At 38.8% G+C, this 22,943-nt stretch overlaps 1 protein-coding gene across 6 annotated transcripts; it reads left to right on the forward strand.

Moving 5' to 3' along the window:
- The first annotated feature begins 448 nt into the window (after positions 1–448).
- Positions 449–21,281, forward strand: LOC111251551 (uncharacterized). 6 transcript variants are annotated; one of them, XR_002673848.2, is made up of 19 exons: positions 450–881; positions 1,299–1,338; positions 2,508–2,624; positions 3,701–3,831; positions 4,170–4,361; positions 4,817–5,100; positions 5,727–5,865; positions 6,131–6,272; positions 6,559–6,790; positions 7,224–7,494; positions 7,832–7,934; positions 8,150–8,329; positions 8,688–8,937; positions 9,270–9,542; positions 9,923–10,186; positions 10,603–10,739; positions 14,594–14,719; positions 19,933–20,074; positions 20,633–20,773. XR_002673848.2 is itself a non-coding variant. In XM_022808222.2 (19 exons), exons 1-19 carry the CDS (start codon positions 824–826, stop codon positions 20,964–20,966), a joined length of 3,144 nt encoding a protein of 1,047 aa, XP_022663957.1. In that variant the 5' UTR covers positions 450–823; the 3' UTR covers positions 20,967–21,281. The 6 variants fall into 6 exon arrangements, 4 of the variants coding, with proteins under 4 accessions (XP_022663957.1, XP_086846544.1, XP_022663958.1 ...); XM_022808222.2 differs by lacking the exon at positions 19,933–20,074 and adding an exon at positions 20,918–21,281 and having other exon boundaries at positions 20,633–20,788; XM_086990418.1 differs by lacking the exon at positions 20,633–20,773 and adding an exon at positions 19,399–19,491 and having other exon boundaries at positions 19,933–20,072.
- Positions 21,282–22,943: the final 1,662 nt, after the last annotated feature.

Genomic DNA, 22,943 nt, shown 5'->3' on the forward strand with positions numbered 1-22,943 from the left:
GCTTTACGTTTGGAGGCAAACTATGTGCTAGCTAGCTGCGCCGATAATTTGAAATCATACTCAAGCAGAAATTTTATGAAACACAGCATATTTAGAAATTATTTTAATAATATTAAATAATTTGCGATAAATAAAATATATAATTATTTTTTACTAATAGAAGCATAATAATAGAATAATATAATAACAACAATAATAGAAGTGCATTTGTGCCAACAAAGAGAACCTACAGGCACAATTTCAATATAGAGAAACTCGAAAAGAGAATTTAGAGGTGTATTTCCAAACTACCACCATGTCTCTTATTAGAGCTGCTTTTAGCTAATTTTTCAAGTGACTATATATATTTTTACTGTATTTTTTTATTTGTGTAACTGTTCTAATGATCGCATCTTAAGCAGACGATTGGTAAAATGCATTGGCGGGAAACAGCTGATAGATGGAATTCATAAGTAAAATAAAAATATGTACGACAGGTGAACATCTGTTATCGATCTCACCTCTTTCATACTAAGTGTAAGAGGAAAAACTGCAACTGTGGACACATTTGTAAAATGCTGATTAACGCCTTTGTGTCATGTATGTGGTACTAAACTCAGCGAAATATCAACGCAGGGCAAGGTACCACGGAAGAAAAATACTCTTTTTAAGTATGCTTCCTTATTCTCTCGTCGATTTATTATAATTTGGTGCGTTTGGTGAAAGTGGACTCATTGGTGCGTAGGGCAAAGCAAAGGCCGAAAAACGAAAGTGCGATAGATTTGAACGAGCGATACTTGCCGTGGTTGGTAAAGAGCTACAAGCAACAGCAACGAAAAGCGCGATGACATTTTCACCGGGATCAGCTGCCTCCTACGCTACAACAAACTGTAGAATATATGGTATTTTTTATTATCCTTAATAGTTATTCTTATTACTTTTAGAAGCGCCATTAGAATAGTTCAGATAGTGAAAGCTTAGCTATAGGATTATTCAAAACACGTTTCCATTTAAAATTTGCGCGAAGAATGTACGTTGAAGTGTTTACTCTTTTGTTTTATATGTAAAATTAAAAAAAAAAGATATATATATATATATATATATGTGTGTAAAGAAGAAGAGGTTATAAATTTACTGCAGATAGTGTTATGAAAGTTTTCTGCGAACGATGGTCCTATGTTTGAAGTATCTGGTTCTTATGATCGTTATAATCCCGTCGTCATATACCATGTCCTTTATTAAATACGACTTAGGAAAGAATAGAGGCGTGTAACAACTGATAAGCTTTTAACGCACGCTGTATTCTTTGCGCGTTACAGAACCGCGAAGAGGATTGAAAATCAATTGTGACGTTATCAGGTATGAAAGTATATATATGAGAGTCTTCGTGGATGAATTCTATAAAATACAAAACCTAAACATTTAGCAAATGTAGAAATTATATATTGCACTGTAAAATTTTAAAAGTGGGTAAAATAACAAAAAAAAAAAATAGCATAAGGGAGGCTGGCGTCAAAATAGACAATCAACAAAATCAATACCAAAGTTTTTCGTTTCACATAAAGCACTGATAAACAGTGTGTCAGCTGCCATGATGGCATGCCAATACTTCTGTCAAACACATCAAATATTAGCCTCGGCCTTGGCTTCTTCCCATGAAAAAAATAACCTTTTGTTTTTTAAGTCTTTGAGAAAAGTTTGACTGATTGATATCAACCGAACTGCAAGCAGCACTTAAAAGCCGTAGTTTTTCAAGCATCAACTTCTATAACTTGCATGAAGTTAATCTTATATAAAGCCGAAAAATAAGCAAAGCGTTCAGTTTTAAGTATTTTATTTAGAAGTATTTTAGCTAACTTTGGATTAAAATGCGCTGGAATACTCATCCAGTAGATTCCTGTACGCCCCAGATATCGTAGTCATTTTGGAATACGACAAAACACAGATGGTAAAACATATATATTACGCATCGATTTAAGCGACACTAGATTTGCACATTTTTGCTCGTACAGAACAGACAGGTTTTTATGCCGAGTAACAGTTGTAAACGTTGTAGTGCGTTAATTTTATCGAAAGCTTTTAAAGTTAGAACCTTTTATAATTTTTTTTTTAATTTCGAAACTAGGTATTAGAGAGAACAAGTAACTGATATGACATGATAATTGGAAGTACTAGTTCAGGCCTTTGGGATACCTGGTATTAACACAAAATGTCTACATTGTCACCAGCCTCCCTAGTCCCTACAACAAATACAAAATGTATCGAAGATACAACTCATACAATATATAACTAGAGTTCGTCATAAGAGCAATATTATGCAAAAAAGCTATCAATAAAATGCCACGACTTACGGTTTCTATCAGATGTTCATTTTGTATTGATTACAATCGTTGAGTGGAATCGTGGTTATCTGGCCTGGAAATCACTGTGTGAAGCATATTCCGGCTGTTCTGGGATAATATATTTCAAAGAGATTAAATTTTACTAATTAGCGATAGTCATATGAGGTTTATAATCTTGTTCTGCAGGCAGAGGCACTGCTTTCCTCGAGACCATGATTACGTCCGTTTGTTTGGATACTCGTATCAGAGAAAGACAGTATTGCAGAATACCTCTACAAGACACGGAGCTTTTCATTTGCTCAAGTAAGTGATTTTGTTCATTTTAAAATTAGCCAGCAAAGCCATCATTCTATTATATAGTAACATACGTTTTTAAACTAATGTACCTACTCTGCTCACCCTCAGTCCAACTCTAAATGATAATAGAGCAAACCGGGTCTGTTTTTGCAATGGCCCTACGTTCTTCATCACAAGCCTCGAATCATTTCAGTACTGAATAACTTAGTTCGAGAATGTGCTATGTGTTAAAATTCTGTTATATACATGCATTCAAACAAGTTAAAACTTATTATAATGAACTTCTGCATGGTGCCAGTCTTACAGCTTGTAAAAAAAAAAGAGGGATGTTTCTTGTGAGCCATTATTTCTTCTCTAACATCGATAATCGTTTTCAGTATAGGTTACTAAGTACAAAACCCTTTTTTCTGTTCTAAATCCTGTTTTTGAGGCAGCAAAGATCATGTTCATCGCTATTACCTTAGTGAACTGGCGTGCATGGCTTGTATTAAGATAAAGAAATTATTGTTACTATGTCTCAAGCTTTTCTTGCGCTAATTTTTGCCTTCACGAAAGCTAGTGCGGTTCCGTTGAAGAGTGATCAGTAGGCATACGGCAGAGCGTGGCCTCCATACTTTGACTTTAATCTTATTGCTGGACTGCAGATAGTTATATCAGGCACCTTGATGTGTAATAGTGTCCCTCAGGGATCCATAGCCAAGGTGCCGAATTTTATGAAAAGTAGTGCTTCATCTTAATACATTCAATATTGTCAAATGTAATGGCCGGTCTATAAAAACATGTTAACGGTGTTGTATATTGAAATTGTTATAATCGAAATTTTACGCAGAGTATTACAACGTTGTAGTAGTCGATCGTAATATGTAGTCCATAAGAAGTATACGAACTCGCTACGCAGGTTGACAAAGCAGATTAAAGCGAGATAGAAGATTCTTTGATAAAAGAACAAATAGGTTTAAAAGCGAGTATACAGTCATCGCATTAGCGAAATAATAATAATTTTTATTAAACATTTGTTTGGTAAACGGAACTTATATATATCTATATCTACCCCTTTAATTATGGATTTCATTCATTCACAGGTATCACCTTCAGCCATTTACTACGTTGTCTGCTGGCGTCGGCGGCTCATACGATAGCCATCAAGCAGCCGAAAAATCAGCCGAGGACGTGGTCTACTTTCTCGATTTTCTGTATCAAGAACTCACTATTGGTACGGCCTGAAATAAGCAGTGCGGTTTAATTAAATAAAGATACTGTCATTCATTTTGTATTTTATTACAATAACTGCGCTTCTGTGCAAGTTGAAAGAAGTGTAGAACTAGTGACAAGTGTGTGATTATTTATATTTGACTATACTTAGAAAAGCATTATTAAGACCAACAGGCGCACTTGTGATGACAATCCAAGACATGCCAGGCAAATATTTTAATAATTATAGCCTTATCATCTAGTCAGCCTTATATAGACATGGCGCACTTTTCAAAGTAATTCGGCTCTTAAAGCGTTTACGGATCTAGATAAAGTTCATATTGATTCCACTCTATGCAGGAGAAACCGTCTATGAAGAACAAGAACTGATTTCAGTTCTGGTGGAACTCTCTCGTAGCCTTCAGTTTTCTGGTCGCTGCTCCGAATGTGTGGTCAGTGTCGATGAGAGGTCTTTTCATCTCCTGCTAAAACTATGGGAAACAGCATGGAAAATTAGCGTTGCTGTTGAAGCACGTCTCATCAATAATGCCGGTATTGACGTTAACGAGTTGATACAAGCGACTATATTTAATATATTCTGAGTTAACTCAAGCGTTTACAACGTTCGAATCGATAGAAGATAGGCGTTTACAAGCTGGGTGAAGCCATGTTACTTATCACTCTTTTTAGGTCATGTTCGTGCTTACTGTTGAAATACATATGACTTTATAGCAAAGCATAACGATCGATAGGGAGTGTTGTTTGCCTTTATAAAGGATTCGAACATAAATGTGTCGTAGCTTAGATATTAACTTTTCCTTCTCTGTCTGTGACTCAATCTTTCGAGTCCCTGCGAAACAAGATTTTATTGAAAGGACATACATTGATTTTGAATAATGTTAGGGTCGTAATAGAAATATGCGATATTGATGACGTATATTTCCTCACTCTGTAAGAGTAAGTGAGTTAAGTTGTTTAGTAATCTGCACCATGCCGATCTGTTTCAGTGATGTCCTCATACGCTCATGTGTTAGGACGGCTCCTATTCTGGGACCTGATCTCTTCTATACAAAAGCTCAGTGGAACGTCTTGTGCTTGTCTGCAGGAGACACTCGTAGAGGTGGCACGCTTTCGAGCATCTCTCCTGTGGGATGACTTGTCAAAAGCTCAAGATGAGATAGTTTGCTTGTGTGATCAGGAATGGTGGACGCTTCCAATGGGCTGCAAGACCGGAGTGCCGAGCACTTTGCAGCTGGAGATAGTTAATCACTTACTACAGGAACGGGTTCCGGTAATAATAATAATGGGATCTCCTCTTAAATTAATTAAGTTTGCGTATCTCCATTTACATATATACCGATGAATTTTTTTATCATTTCTAACGCGCAGGATGAGTTTGATATCAAAACTTAATTGTATAGTCTAAGGTTGGGGAAAAATCCGGTTTATGCTAAGACATTCTCGAAGATACCAAGGCTAACTAATGAAGACAACGTTTCTGAGTAGTTATCTCGACAACGGTTAATCACTCATCGAAACATCCGGTGTGAAAATACTTTAGTTGTTTGCGATCTGCATAAACGCTAAGTTGGAATCTGTCATCTCTCCCACTTCTGTTCCAGTATGGCATTTTCTCCAAAAAAGTGAACCAACGTTTTTTAAAGACACCGATGATTTAGCATTGTTTTATGGACTTACTTCTATCGGCGGCAGCAGATTTAACCTGCGATATCAAAAGTTAAAGTAATCTCAAGACAAAGAATCATTTAGCTGGAATAACAGGTGTATTTCAATAGGTTTTCACTTGTATAATGACAGATAATTGCAGCGGGAACTATCACAGAGAAACCCGGATTTCAAAAGTATTTTTTGGTTACTAACGTATGCCTAAAATATTAACGTTTCACGCAATTTCAGCTTTCGCCGAACCCGTCATACTGTCGCCTGTTGATATTATCTGCACTTACTCAAAACCCGGATTTGGCTGTATCAACTGCTAAGACCTTATCAACATTCTGGCCACAAAATGCGACTGAAATTATTATGCCTATTTTAGGTACGTTTCTTAAGTATTTCTATTGATTTTTTACATTTTTATTAAACAATATAGGGTTCTCATTAGGCCCTCAATTAAATAAAACAGTAAGTGCAAATATCTTATGACGGAGCTCTCAAAGCCAAATGTGCGTCCAGCTGTAACCGAACATAGCAGATTATTATATCCTATACTAAAACACGAACATATCATTCAAAAATGTTATGGGTTGCGCAAGAGAAAAAGCTTTTATAACAGAATCAATATCCTGTGTTTGCTACTTAAGATCACTTTTTAGCCAATATGGACGAATCTTACGATAGGCCCATTGCTTCGAAGCCAGGAACCATGGAAAAATTCATAGAAAATGATATCTCGGCGAGGTCTCTAATGAATCTGTGCGACCATATATGTTCATCCGATATGAAGTAGGTTTACATAGTTACCTATATGTGTTATACGTCCAATTTTGAAACCGGTAGACGTTAAAGTTACATTTAACTAGGCAGCATAAAGTGACCAGATGAAACAAATTCGGAAACAATATGTTCTTTTTATAACAATTAGTGATTAAATTTTGTTTAAGTAATCATTAGGTTAAAGAATCTTTTGTTTCTCTAATCAATTGAATCTGCGATTAGCCATGCAAATAAGTGGGTCCCTTTATTAACTAGTGTTTGACACTGTCTAAGCATTATTTCGATCTGTTTGGAGACAAAGCAATGTGTTCTATGAGTGCCTGTCTTTGTGCGCTGGGGCTCTTCGAGGTGCCACTCCAGAAGGTAATCCGCTTCGACAAATCATCGGTCGGGTGTACTTAAAGTTATCTCGTGCTAGAGTACTCGCGTTCTCCCGTTCTGGCGTGATAAACTTCACTCTGACGATGCTAGTTTTAGCGCGTTATAGCACCGATGGCAGCAGCAAAAACCATAATCTCAATGACATTGTACGTAAGTTCTGTTACTTTTCAAGGTCATAATCGTAATATTTGCTAATATTGGCTACATACGGGAGGCACTTAAATCACAAGAATACTGCCACTTTGATACGTTATTTTTAGGTATCGTCCTCATAACTTTCCGGACGCTTTCACTCCTGCCGATTTATGATTACAGTAAGACATATAACCAACATATATGCAAGTAACATCTTGCGATAGTAATTAGCTGACGCGTTTGAATGCCAAGGTCAAGTCTGAACAGCCTTATCTAAGGGGTGGACCTTTTAATTGTGTCAAAATTTGTCGAATTGAGGTAACAATCTTTTTACTACTTAATTTTGGACTCTGTCATTTTCAATCTTGTTTCTGTCTGCCAGGACATAAACCAAATACGTAAAATAAAACCAGTTATTCCAATATTTTTATTTGCTTTGTACAGCTGAAACGTTTTCAAGAGCGCGTAGTGCCCCCGGCGGATTTACCACTAACATCAGCTCGTGTTTGCCTATTGGTCTCTTGTTTGTCGTCTTTTCAACTATTGTTTAACCTACTGCAGCAACCTGTTGACCTTGCGCCAATACTTAGCTTTGCCGTGCAACGTCTACACCAGGAATCTACAAAAGTTCATTGTTCCGAAGTTGTACCACCTCTTCTCGAAGTGCTGGAAGACTTAGCTACTGCAGACGCATTTAATAATGGGCTTATACTTTGTGCGTGTCTAGCTATGCTGAATCCCTTTACAGATGATAACTGATATCGAATATCAGCGCGTTCAAAAACGACGTTCATCGATTAGATCCAATAGGTTTTTTTTTATGTGTCATGGTCATCGCAAGGCCAGTGACATCGTTGGCATGAAACCTTGTTATTATAAATTGATTTATTTTTCTCAAATAATGGAAAAGCTTATTATCTAATGTGTAATTGTTACGTTAGCGCACTCCAGTCTACGCGTCTATCTAATAGTACCACTAAAGTCTATTCATTTAGTTGAATCCATTTATCAACAAATGGCATTTACACTTAAATCGAAATGCATTTTTTCAGATTCAGAAATCCAGACGATCTATAATAAGTGCTCGCCTTCTCTTCGAGTATCTATTCAGACCACCTGCTCTTCGATGATCGATCGCTTCTATAAGCACAATTTGTGAGATTACTATTGCATTATGTTATTGCCAACTCTTACACATACCGCAGGTAACATTTATAATGAGCGGTACTTGTGCACATGTGACTGATTATATGATAGCAAAAAAATAAGTTCAGTAAAAGTAAAAAAAAAGAGTAGAAAACTTGTGCTCGTGAGTGAATTTATGTGGCCGGTTTAAGTGCAGCGAATTTGCAGTTTAATTGTACTTTCAGCGAAAGTGATGACAACCCCAAGGCTCGACTGAGTCAGGACGCCTTTGTTTCATCGACGATATCATTAGCGCTTCCTTTGGCCATGACCAGTTTATCGCAGATGGAGAAGTACTCGTCGAATTATGAGCTCAATTGCGCAGCCGACCTATGTGCCGAAATTCTCATAGGTCTCGTTAAATGGTTGGTTAATGGAACAAAGTGGAAGTTTATTTATTACAATTAAAATAATTTATATACAGTGCGTGTCACTGATTTTTCTTTTTGTTTCACAAGGTTTTCTAGTAGAAAAAGGTAGTCTGTAGCAATAACTAACGACGTTAAGCGACATGGCCAGTATTGTAAGCCCTCATTGGTTTATAGCCAAGCCATAATAGTAACAATCAAGCTGCAAAAGTAACCCATATTAGACAGTAGATAATCGACCTCTTCTAATGGCTATAGGCACTAAACTTTAGTTTTGACCAAGAAAATTGTTATTTCTTCAAATGAATACATGCTTATCGTATATTTATATTTATTGCTAATTTTAAATCACAAGGAGACATCCTCTCTCAGGCACGTTGACGAGGGCATCTTTCATACAGGACGTAATTCGTCACGTGGATCGCCAGCCCGTATTTGTAGTAAGAACATTGGCTTTGATTGTGAAAAAATCTGATGGAGAGACGTTCATCAAGGTCTGGCAGGAAACGGAAGGACCAGGCCTTCTTTTAAAGCTAATTATGTATGTTCGATCGCCTTTAGTTGAAATGGACCTCGTGACCCGTTTGGTTCTCAAAAAAATTAAGGTTCGTAATGCTAGTATATTCTTGCAAGTTACTCCGTACTGAAGCTCAGAAAGAGACAATAACTGCTTAAGATGTTTGAATATTTATATAAACACCAAGATTGTGATAGGCAAAAATTGATGGATTTTGAAAAATTCGACATCTTCAGAAATACACAAGTGGAACCAAAAAAGTCGAAGGTGTTTGATCTTTTCTATGCAACGTAGTTAGCGCACAGTCCGCTATGTAAAAGGAAGTTGGCAGAAGTTGTCATACATTAGTGGACGAAATTGTATATATGTCAGTGGAAACTTTTAGAGAAAATAACGTTATTCTTTTTCATTTGATTTCAGAGTGAGCTCCTGCAAGTTGATCCAGCTCCAACAGCAGATTTTATGTCCTGTTATCAGCAGCTTTTATGCTATTGGAGCCGTCGGCACCAAGAACTAATGCAATCATGTTCCATAGCCGAAGCTGCAGCCTTTCGCAAAACGGTCCGCGCTTTGCTAAGAGCGGTTCACTTCGATGCAAAGGCTGTACTCGACCTCCCAAATGGTCAGGTGGCGCACTTGTACCAGGTAGTTGCGTTGCTCTTTAGCGATGCCCCTGACCTTCTCTATACAAAGGTAACGAAGTTTATTGTAGGTTCGTGTACTGTCCACCTGTGGATTGAAGCCTTTAGTGAACGATACACCTGGTGCGATAATTAAACGACACATAATACGATTCGGCGAACCTTTACTGATCTTCGCTGGATTTTTACGCGCATTGACATAGCAACTATTTTTTGGCAATATATCATATGTAGCATACTTTATTCGAGAAGTTGCTTTATTGCGCTCCTTCTGTAAATAGCTTCAAAAGTTAGCAAAAGCCTTATGTTTGACTTTACTAGTAACAGCTGACAGGTTGACAAAAATATTAGCTGAAAGGTGCGTTTTATATAGGCCTGGTGTCTTAATCAGCGCGTCTATAATTTGTTTTGGCTAACGAACTCACGCTATAGGGTCTAGCAGATTGCCCGTTGCCACGTTTGGTCGAGACGTTCGTCTATCCAAAATCACTATTGCGCGAAGGAAAAGTGGTCCTTCCGCGGATGCTCGTCGAATGCATGAGAGCGCAAGGGCATCGATTTCTACTTGGCCTGGCTCAATTGTTTAGGGATAATGACGCGTTCATCGGACGACGATTTTCAGAGATTGTGGGATACTACTGCAAAATATTCCCACAGGCCACACCTATCTCACTGTTCATTCAGCAAACTGCTATGGTACAGTCGTGCACGTTGTTTCACATTTCCTTACGCACACGCCAAAACGTTACAACTTATCTAAGATAAATTAGTTTTATTTATTATTATATATTTACGCCTTGTAATTAAAACAGTTAAACTTTCGCTATAATTCGATCGTTCCAATATGCTTTTCTAAAACAATTATTTATTTCAGAACGAAAATTGAGGTCACTAACTAACACGAAAACACTACGTGCATGTCACTAACTGTGCTTACATCTTTCCTTAAGAGGTGGAAAAGATTTATATTTTCAAATAAAATTACCTAATTGACGCGTTTTCAATTATGGAGCGCAAAACGCTCGAAAAGGCTAAACCAGTCGGCGTGGTCATTGATTGGCTTAAATTCAATTCTCAATCTAATGAAGTTCCATAACGTTCATCGAAAACAGGAATCACCGAAGCTGACAAAGATTATGTTAGACACGGTGTGGTCATTGGACATCGACCGAACTGCCGTCATTGATGTTCTTCTTGCAATCCTCAAGAAGTGCTCCGATTCTCTTTCTTCATCAACGCAAATAACCAAGTTAGTAGTTTTTCTATCGGTGCAGGTTTTTAGCACAGATTAATAGCGCTGATCGGATTCAATACACTTTCCGCTTATAGAGTTCCGTTGCCTAATAAAAGTCTAGTTCTATGTAACTGGTAATGATGAATAAAGCACACGCTCATCGGTATCAAATTGCTCAACACGTAACAAATGCAGACAATACGTACGTTTTATATATTCACATTATTATTGCCTATTAAATTTTGTCTGCATAAAATGCTCATTGAAAACTTTCCATCTAAGGCTAACGAACCCGAACAAGTTATAATTGCTTTCTCCTCTAGACAAATACGGCATCCAAAGCATTTATTCTGAATAGAACTAGACAAAAAGCTGCAAAGATGTTAAATGTCTTATAATTCCAATATAGCTTTATATACACAGCAATACCAGACAGTATCCATCAGTGGAGGCCTCAAGCTGTAACTCCACAAATGTATATTTAGGTATACAGGTATGCTATAAATATTTGGTTTGCATATAAATAATAGCATTCTTGCCAAATTCCTTTTTTATATGTTTCACCATCTTACCATTCAGAAGCGCCATTTCTCCTTCATAGCCCGCTGAGATCAGTATGTAGTGAATGGCATGTAGAGAGTGTTCTTATATCGTCCTTTGCCGAAGTAACGAAGTGCCAAGGAGATAGACGTATTATGTACAGTGTAAACTACATTTTTAAAAGAACAGCCTGATGATAGTCTTCAAAGTTTAATATAATGACATCCCATGTACGGAGATTGTATCCCACCGCGATCTATGAGGTCTGAGGCCCATGAAAACAATATAAGTAAGAAGGTCAACAAGGAATTCGTGGACGAGCTGAGAAGATGAGCTGTGCTCACATGATCATCTTAAATCTATGGGACTTCAAAAAAAAAAAATTGGGAGCCTAAGTGCTTTAAAAATTGAGTGAAAGGTAGATCGAAATGCGGTTCTTCATTGTCTCTTAACGTATAACTGAGCACCCCACAACATGTAAGGTTTATTCACAGTTATTGCGAGTCAGATTATACAAAGAAAAAAATTAATAGCTTTGGGTTATACGTATAAATCTGAGCTAAACCATTATAAAAAAACACGATTTGCATTTGGTTAGGGTGAAAAATGCTTAAAGAAATGAGACGGTCAATAGAGATCTGTATATAGCCCACTCACATTTAGTTCCAACAGGGAAGACCCAGTCAAAGCGCGGCAGTGTCGGATTACGCATGGTAAAGGTCGCCAGAGTCACTTTGCAAGAGCTTAAATCTATTTATTTTATATAAAAAACAACCGGACACTTCAAGCCTCGTAGTAAAGCATTATCACCCTCTTCACTGACGACACGTTTGGCAATAAGGCGAATCTCAAACACTGACAAGATGAGCTCTCCATCTTCAGGTTTTAAAAGTTTTGGGTGGAATAAATAACTTGGTTAGGAGATGGGAAAAGATGGTAGAGAGTGAAAGCAAATATTGTACACGATATAGTAATTTGTTCCTAAAGCTGTTATATGAAAAACAGCTATGTACCAGTTAATATGTTTATAACCTCTTTAATATTGCAAGTCTTTACTCGCGTGTGTACTATTCCATATTGTCTGGGAAACAGATCTTCAATTCACTTGAGTGTCATCGCCTTTCATCGAGAGTCGTAACAGCCGCAGCGGCAACAGTAGTGCTAGTTCTAATACCAACACCATGGACAGAAGCATCCTAGTTCCCCGTGTACACATTCTCTTACTTTTGCGACTACTCCCAGGTTGTTGACGCGTAGTCCCATTTTTTTTGTGGCAGTAGCCAACCCGTCACTTATCGAATACTCCACGCAGCGCCCCCTGCCTCAAGTAGTATATGAAAGGCGGAAACTCTAGGAAGTAAAGGCGGAACGGATACGGCCATATCCATCGATAACGTCACTGGCAATCGGTCACTCTGTGCAGCTGTTTATATAATGCTGGCACCGGAGGCAATGGTCCTTACGCGAAAAGGATAGAGCTGGTGTGATAGCTGAAGGTTTGTGAACTGAAGTCTTTGGTGCTATTGTTTTTCGGTTACTGTCTTGTGTTTGTCGTCATCGCAGTCGATTGGCAACAACAACGGAAGCCCCCGTCTCTTCCATTTCGTCTACAGAATAAACAGGCGACGTAAAAGTTCTTGTTAATGTAGACGGGACGTTCAGTAACAATAGTGGATCACCCTTAGGCTTATATAGTAAGTGATAGGCGGAGAATATAGAAGTTGTTTTAGATGACGCAAATTCATTAGTTATAATTTCTTCTGATGGGCATGCTAGTAAAGACGGCGATGACTGTATGGATAGCTGCACGGAATAGTTTGTTTTGTATGTATTGTCGAATATGACGAACTCTATAGCAGTGATTCGTTCTGAACTTACCTATAGGGTATGCCATAGTAGTGCTCAAATTATAGAGAAGCCTTTGATTGCAATGGAAACTACGGTCACTAATAGCTGGGATAAATGAAATGTGAAGGCCGCACATGTGCACATCGGAAGCAGCTAGAAACGAAGTTGCAGTGACCCTAAATAAATGTTTTGTGTTTTTAGGTTTGGTACTGCCTCTAGGTATTATTTCGAACCGCTGGCCCCCAGCTCAAGGTTTGCCTACGCCTGCTTGGTTAGCTATACTATATATATATATATATATATATATATATATACGTATTCCCCGTGGCGTCACTTGAAGTATTTTTGTCAAGCAGTAACAGTGTTGAATACACCAATTGTAAGCTCTAACATCTGCAATATGCTTCCACTTTCTTAGTGAACCCGACAGGTTACTCCTCCAACCATTTGTAAGCATACTTAATTCATTCATTCTCATGTCCTCCTAGCGTGCCTAAAGTATAATGCACTCAGGCCCAATTATTAGTGAAGGTTACCTGGCATCATGGCCCAGAAGAGCTACCCGGTTTTAGTGGACGTATCAAGTACAAGAACTTTAGCGGGGCTTAATTTTAACTCCGTCTGGTGAGATAATGTCAAAGAGAATAAACTGTTCATGCCAGCGCCCCAATTAGGACCATGGCGTTCGACGTAGTATGGATACAGGTAGGCCCTATGTGGACATCGATGGTGACTTGCATCAAAGGTAGCCATCAAACAACTATTTACTTGAGTTCCAGTGTTCTTCAAAAGTAATAAAGCTCATGTAATGAAAAAGGTGGGGCTCTTACGGGCCTCCTTGGATCGACAATGTGCTCAGGCGCGTTATTGCCTACATAAAGCCGACAATTCACCGGGTGTAAGCCATGACAGTACAAGAAGTCCTCGAATATGCACAGAGTCAAAGCAGGGCGGTAGGGCTATACCCTATTATAAGCATATAAACCATTCTGCTAATTATTATTATTTATTATATAATTAAAATATTATACGAGGTACTACTACTAAAAACTAAGTACTATTATTACTATTACAATAAATTCGTTGTCGTTACTTGTTGAGACACAAGCCTTGCGGGCCTTTACAAAGGCTCCAATGCTTTACTTTCTATAAAATACTATTTCATCCTTCGCTTTCGACGCCATGTTAGTCTCTACGCTCTTTTATAGTATCTGTATACCCGTCAGTGAAGATGCTCTGTTTTCGTTTTTTATGACTCAAATGTGCATGGGCGGCGCATGAAACATTAAATATGGCCCACGTGTCTACTATAAAAATGTATATATATGAGTCAATGTTAGATATACCCGTACTTCGTATACACAACATTTTCTTTTATACGTCATCTTCTTTAATCAGCGACAATTGCATTTGTACATCTTTATATAGACTTATAACCGAATTCGACTATTAGCTGTTTACGCTCGTTGCTTCTTTCACAGCGTGCACCTATCGTTATTGACGAAACTGGCCTCCGTTTGCGGCGCCATTCAGTTGCCCAAGTTCCGCGACCTACTTGAAGCCTGCTTGTTGCCATGCGGAGTTCATTGCACAAGTGATCAGACACGGTGAGTGGTTGAGTGACTAGTAGCAAATGCGGCGGCTATCCGAGACACGCCAGAAGGATGAAGATGGAACGAACTAATGGGACATCTTCCAAAGAAGGTTCTCGAGATATGGTGGTGGGGCAAGCATGATAAGGCTATAGGGGGATGGACGACAAAAAGGTAGAACTGCAGTCTCCTGCAGCAAAAAGGGTCGTTGGCTGCTGGGGTGGCTCATAAATAATAGATGCATCATCAGTTAGTTGACATCTTGGGAGGTAGACTGCGACTTGTTGGACGTTGGATATGGACGCCTGTACTAGGGCGTTCATGGGATTATCACGTTGTAGCGCTGACCAGCACCGCTGGACTTAAATTGCAGTTGTCGAAATAGGTTAGTAAGTTGAAAGGAAACTGCAGCAAGCTTCGCTGGTCTGAAGTGAAGCATTGACAGAATATAACACACGTAAGCGAGACCTCTGGATTCTTGTATCTGAACTCTGCGTGCCAGATCAGTTAAGGAAAGAGCTAATGTGAGAGCCAAGTTGGATCATCTAATAAAGAAAGAGCATTTGCGGATGGAGCGGGACGTAACGTTAAAGGTATTTATTTTATCTGGCTTACAAGCGAGTCGCAATAGCATATGAACTTCATACACCAACTATATTCATAACTTCTGTTTATACTGGTTAGTCTGAATGGGAAACACCAACAAAAATAAATCAGACCTCGCGCCAATTGAAGGGTCATGTAATCCAGTTATCACATATAACATACCAAGGCAGGGTAGACACAGTTTACTAACTTTGTCGTACATTACTGATTGTTCCCAATTATACGTTATATATATATTATGGGAACGAAGCTACATATGATATTAGTGAAAAGTTTTCCTCAGCTGTAATCATTCATTAGGATCATAGAGATTTGCTGAATCTGCAGGAACTAACGTAAATAAATGCACTTCGCTGCATGTATAATCGCACTGCGTACGGGTGCAAACGTGATCCTCCAATAGCAAACCCATATATTAAATGGGGGGGATCGTAAGACGCGCTATGAATTAAACACGAAAACGGATGATTAATAATTTAAAAGTAGTAAAGCAGTTTCCAAGCGAATTGTTCCATATGTTAGTGATGTTGTGTTTGATTCAGATCTAAATGTTTCTATGCGTTGCTGTTTTCCTGCGATATAGATGTCCCACAGCTTTCCTGGTATTGCATTGACAACAGGTAGTTCATTGTTAGATTAGAAACAAAGCGCATATATATATATATATATATAAATACGAACTTCGAATTGGGATTAATTTAAAACCACATCAGGTAGTATCAGATTATCTGTAGTATACTGGAATCGTCGCATCAATTCTGTGATCTGACAGCACAATTGGCGTTAGGGGTGACAGCAGGAGCAGGCAATAATTAGCAAACAAATTCAAATCTTGATTATGTTACACGTTAAATATTCATGTAAATATCCACATGCACATGCACAAGGGTGTTAACGTTTACGGCAACGGATTGGCTATATGTTCATATATCCCAATACAATATATATTTATAAACTAGAAGTACATCCGGCGTTTCGTGCCAAATTCTCTACAGTCATTACTATTATATGAGCCACTAAAAGCTGGTGATTTAAACAAAGCCGCAGGACTACCTATGAAGGTTTTGCAGTTCTGAGCCAGAGCGCGCGCATCCCATGGCTTCCATAAAGGTGTCTAAAGGAACTACAGAGTCGGAAACTGTGAGGCACTCAAGGCCGGGGATCGGCCAAGTAACTTTAAATAGACGCTCGTAAAACTTCAGCCCATATTACATTGCTTGGTTTAGACTTCTCACCGCATCGAAAGCTTCGTGGGGTCTGGACAACCTCCGTGACAAACGTATGATGCTGGTATACCTTGTCTACAGATGGGGTTTACGAGTGCGCAAGTCCGTGATCAGAGCTTATTGTCATCAGGTGGGCTGGTCACGCCAGTTCGTGCTGGTGGGTTTAGTTAATTGCCGAAAACAGAATAGAGGAAGAAATCCCAAATCACTACCATAATGTATTAAATAGAAGCTGTTACATTTTTAAAGTGGAAGATATTTCATGTTACAAATATTGCTTTTGTGCATATCACTTGTAGATCAACAATAATTGTTATGTAAACTAGTACGATACAGGCGTTGTGGTAGACTAAACAGTAAATCTCATCGTTGCAGAGTCTTAGGGGACGATGTACTCGGGCCCGTTAGGGCGTATTTTCGTCGGCGTGCAAGCTGCTCGCTTACGTTTTACCAAAAAATTAAATCAGTAACCTCTGCTCGATTTTTACACAATTTATCGCGAAGTTTTTATATAAAAATCCACTCATATCTCAATAATAATTTCTATACTATATTCATGAAAATTTTCTTTCGATTTTATTCACCGGAGCATATTTAAAGTCTAATAGTCGAATTTTGCTTAAAAGCGCGAAAGCGTTCTTCCTTCTTGAACTCGATTTTTCTATACGTCTCTACCTCCTTCCTTTAGTCAGATTTTTTGTTAAGCCAAGCCTATGAGATGTCACCGGTATAGTCTTCTCCCTTTATTTTTCATTTTAACTCGCGTCCGATATTCATTTCTTTCCTTGTTATTCATTATACGTAGAAAAGAGTACTTGTGCACTCATTCAACCGACCAACTGCTAACCTATTCATTCATTTATCCGAAAGGTCGGCAGCGTCCTTTTTCGTGCTTCGACCGAGCATTTTGTAATTTCTTTCTCTCTCCAATTTAGCCATATCTTTCTCATCCAGCCAGAGCTTTCATCCAGTCTTTATCCGTCCGTAAGAACAGTGTCTTCGTAGAAAGCAATTTTCATCGACAATTACTAACGTGGATTTTCAGTTGTCTACTACTTCCATTACTATTACCGCTGCCGTCGAGTTGGCAATCAAAACTGAACAGCGAGCCAACGAAACAAGCTAGTTCTAGTGCCTAGCGATATCGTTACGTTTCTGGGTCTGGAAACGAGGAAGATCCACAGAAAAAGATGGTTAGAAAATACCCCTTCTTAAAAGAGCCACGTTAGCTGTTCGAAGAATAGCAATCCGTTTGCTGCTCGACATAGAAACGCCAAGGCGAATTCTACAGACCTCCCAGACCCACGTTCGCTGTCGCATTTTACGAACATATGAAGAACCCGAGTACTGCTTTGATGATTTTCTGAGTTTTGGAGTCATTGTTCTATTCGGGCGAAAGCGTTTGCTTAACAGTTGGCTGGTCCAAGGACTGGTTGTCCGCTTTTGGGTAGGAGAGCACAAATAGCGCAATGCGTAGTGGCTTGGAAACGAGAATGCTGTAGACTGCTGTTGTCTGAAAGGTAGCAAGAAACTGCTCTCGTTCATGAGTTAGGGGTAAATGAACTGTTCGTGTTTTTCGGTAGGACCTTTGTCCTTTGCTTTTGCTTTATTACTGATCTCCTGAACATTTTCTTATTCTTAATCGGACTCTCTGAGAAAGATTTATTTATATATTAATATGAGCGAAATAAACTTGGGTTAGGTTCCTTAAATTTGCTTCATGAAAATTTGGCGGTATGTTTCTTCTGTCGCCCTTTTTAGCGCCTCAACCGCAAATTTGTTGAATTTTTAAATCTGTTCACATATTTGTGGGATTTTTATGTCTTATTTTAATTGCGTTGACCAACCATTTCAGTCAGATTATAGTAGTTACGTAACGACACCATAGATCATATCGAACAAACGGCATTCGTGAATAATAGATCAACCAGCCTGGTCAAACACTTCCTACTAAAACCCTTTAGATCGCATGGTAGAACTAAGCTAAATACTGTTCAGATAGCATCTATTAATATAAATGCGTTTTTCATGAGCCACGGCGAATTTTTTTTTATTTTATTTTTTTACACTGGCTTAACTTGTGTTAGAGTAAACAAGTGAAGAGAAAGCTGGAAGTAAAAGGAGTCAAGTCTGGAAAACATAACGGATAAGAAATGCTTCGAGTATCTTTAGAGAGGTTTAATCGTTTTTGAAAAAGAAGTAATACGTCTCATGAAGACCAGCTTTCCATGCCCTTCCTAGAAAAATATCCTCAAAACGAAAAAGCAGAAGAGGTTTTTACATGAAGTGGTCACCAATGGATGTGCTTACTATATTAGGTATAGAATAAAAATCATGGCGGATCTCAAAGGAAAATGACACGTTTCCGCTTGAGCGATTCTACAGTTGCTGATAGGGGCAGTTGCTATTGCACGAAGGAAGCGACAAAATTGAGTAGCGCTCCAGAAAAAAAAAGCTACTAGGAAAAGCATTTTTCTTCAGCGTTTTTTGACCCATTCACGATTGCCTGTTCCTCATTTGGTGGCTGAAGTGTTAACTGCAGAAAAGGACTTGTTAAATCATTGATAAAATCATAATCACTAGATATAAACTTTTTTTTTTATGTGAAGATATGATTTCGAGAAGGATACGTCTAATGAGAAATATATGGGATAAAACGCTCATCACTTGAATACTTGTGCATCGTATGTGATATAATTACGTACTATTTGTCGCTTATATAACCTAAAATTTTCTATGATCTGCATGTAAGAAATGTTGTACTCTACGATTTCACCAGCACTCGTGATTTCGTTCGATAACACGCAATGCATAGATATGGTTCGGTAGGAATCTTACTTTTTTTTTTTGTATCCCTCTTAGGAGTGTGCAACAGTTTAGACCTTACCTTTGCCTAACCGCTGCTTAGAACGCATTTATGGATTTTCGGCCGTGGTCACGCATATTCGAATGCTGGTTAGTGTGATGTCCCGCTGTCGTATTCAGACTGAGGCACCCGCCTTCGGATAGTCACTTCACTTGAACAATTTTGTGTCTTAATTCAAGACAAGAAAGGCAGCCTTTTTTTAAACATTTTTTTTTTCAAATCTGATTTAGCAATGAAAACGAGCTTGTTTGAGGATTGCAGCTTCTTCGAAAATATGCGGAAATAGAATGGAAGTTCTTGAAACGTTGTAGAAAATTTCGTAGAACGAAACCTTATGAGTTCGATAGTTGTTAGTGAGGCAACAGAAAGAAACTATTTAAATGTTACTGGTTCTTACAATATTTCCCCAATCAATACATTAGAATATCGAGTGACATCCACCTTGCCGATGGGTATAACTTGATATTCCGAGTCTACCCTTCATAACGAACCAAACAATACAAGCTTCCCTCTTCCAATTGTCTGTCTAGTTACCCGTTTGTCGAGGCTCGTTGATCTCGAATAATTTGGTATCCGCCACCTCACTGAAGGAATCTATAAATGACCGGTTTTCCAAAAGAAAAACTGATGCTTACACTTCGTCGGCGCTTCAGCGAGCGAGTCGAAATCACTGTAAGTAAGGTACTCTGTCTATGACACAATTCACGGCGGATTAGGTTTCAGTTCCATTGGATTCGCCTGATGTTATCTCTGAAAAAATATTACCTCAAAATTATTAAAGGCTATAAGTCTGAAAAGAGTCAAGTTAAATAACGACAGCCGTATTTCCTATTTGCGAAAACGAAACATATCTGCAGGCCATAGATCGCATGCTCGTAGTTGTGACCGCCGACAGGTCTGGTAGAAGGAAACGAAAGATAAATCGTACCAGCGAATGACTGCGCATATAGAACAACATATGTTGCAAGTAGAATTCAATTGTGTTACACCGTAACGTTTAGAGATGTAGAGCATTACAGCTTAGTTGAATTCTAAACCATGTGTTTGTTTTCTTTTGTAAGGGTTGTATTCGCAATGCAAACTATCTGACATGAGAGATAGCAATGGCTACTCATTGTACATTCTGTGCAGACTATGTTACCAAGCTAAGTGTGTCCTTTCGAGAGAAGGGTGCTAAATCTGATAGCAATGACGCCACTGGTCTAATCACTTTGTTCTTGTTATTTTCAGAGTTATCGGACCTCTGATGGCTAGCAGCCTATGTAAAACTGATGCAGCTAGAACTCTACCCATCGTGGATCTGGTAGCCTCTACTTGGCCTGAGCTGGCCGAGTATATCGTGCATGATGGTGGGATCCAGGCGGCGCTCTCCTCCACGCAAAATAGGTATGGCTCCATACATGCGGCTTTGTCTTCCCACAGCGTTTACGATTCGCATTGTTTATTTAGCAGGCCTTCTTAAACGGGTCTCTACACACTTCGTACCTTAAAGCAACTCTTGTTCAATTTCAGAAGAGCGTTGGAACAGGTCAAGAAAAAGGTTCGTTTGCTTGGAGTTAAGTGAACCACAGAAAATTTTGGACCACAGAACCACAGAAAAACTGGTCCAAATATGTGTATAAATAAACGTGGGACTATTGAAGCGATTTGGCACAAAATTTCCTGTCACATTGTTATTGATTGACAGTATCGCAAAGTTCATAAATCATTAACTCTTACATATCCAGTAGCTGCTAAGAGACTTCTATAGGGATACAAGAGCCTTAAAGGAGGATAAACGGTAATTGTGTTCGATTCGGAGCACTGTAATGTGTGGATATTATTACCTGGATAGCTTGTCTGTGACATTCAATAAAGCCTCTTCCGGTATATTCTGTAACTGTTGTTGGGCCAATTCAAGTTGTTCTTAAAATAGGCTATAGATCAGATAGAGACCTTTCTGTTTTTGAGACCTAAGTAAAGACCTAAATTTTCGCATAAGGTCAAGTCTAGAGCTAGGCTATGAAAAGAATGCTCTCGTGCTACACGTTTTATATATTCGCCAGTTAATATAATAAAGTTGCTTGATTTATCGATAGGCGACAAGATTGATTTACTGTACTGCCTGATTATGTGCGCAGCAACTTTGTGACTCATATGTATATCGCCGTTGACATTGCTGGAAAAGACTAGACTTCGTTTATAGAGCTGCTATCCATTATTACGCAGGAAAATTTAAATATCTGGCAGTCTGTATCGAGCAGTGAACTTGTCCATGGCTAGCTATTTGGTCTATTTGCGTTACAATTTCTTTGCACTTTGCTATACAATTCAACAGAGTAAATTTGCAAGCTTGCAAATGTAATGCGCGCATTAAACCGTCCGCGACAGCCCCGAAATTGAATATCTGCTACTGTGTGATACTCACTTGAAAGCGACTAAATCTAAAGCAATCTAGTAAACATTTATATTTTGTATATATAGTTTGTAAAAATTTCTTCTTTGCGCATCGGGTATGACCTGTATACATTGTTAGTGAAGCTAAATTTGGCTTAGTGCGTGCCACAGGGAGGTGCTTATTGCTAGAATCATTGAAACAGCAGGAAAAAAAAATGGGAAGCAGTGGCGCACATTATCGATCAGGTAGTAATGAAAGGTAAGCCCGAATAAACCAATTTCGCCCTAAGCGAGGGTCTCAGCATCAAAAATAACTATACGTATTGAGGTAGTCCATAGTTGTTCAACATGATTGCCGAGGCCACGATATGAGGACAGTGGAAAATAGGCAACGTAATTCCAAGTTAGTTATTAATGACCATATTACATTCCAAGTAACAACATTAATTCAACAGTGTCTTCAGCTTAAAAGTATTCAAGAAAGTGCATTGACATTATGGTTATACCTTTGGTTAGGCACAGTAAGCACCCTTCTAAGAAGATGCCTCTTACCGATGCCGCGTCGGCCAATATCTACCCAGAATCAGCGCCCAGAGGCCATAACTGGACGAAGACCCAAGTCCGTGTAGGCGCATAAGAAATGCATGCTAATCTGTGCAGTGATGCTATCTACAGTTAGTTCCGGGACGAGCTCGCGTGTGTCGACAGGCGTCCTGTTCAAGAGCCCTGTTCTTCGATGGGACCTAATGAGGAAAAGGGGGCTTATGATTAATCTTACTAGCACATGCGCCTCGTTCAGGGGGTAGTAGTAGTAGTAGTAGCTGGCCAAACGTGGTAAACCGGCTGGCTTTTGGAGATGCGGCACTGGGACCCAGAACGCGCAAAGAAGAACGGGGACGAAAGGCCTCTCGCTCATATGAAGAGGGCAACGCTGGGCAATCCAACGAAAGGAATCCAATAATTAAAGAAAGGATTCGTTCCAGGCGATGCTACCGCTGCCGCTGCCACATCTAGCCCGTCTTCCTCCTCGTCCACAACCTTCTTGCTTTTCTCCTTAATCTAGCCTTGTCCGTTTCTCTCACCTCTCTACCAAGTCGGCTGTTTCCAAAACGTTGTGGTTCTTATGTATTACTCCACTATTCATGTCATTAGCTGCACGTATTTA

This window comes from Varroa destructor, unplaced genomic scaffold (genome assembly GCF_002443255.2).
Source record: "Varroa destructor unplaced genomic scaffold, Vdes_3.0 BEIS01000005.1, whole genome shotgun sequence".
NCBI classification, from domain to species: domain Eukaryota; kingdom Metazoa; phylum Arthropoda; class Arachnida; order Mesostigmata; family Varroidae; genus Varroa; species Varroa destructor.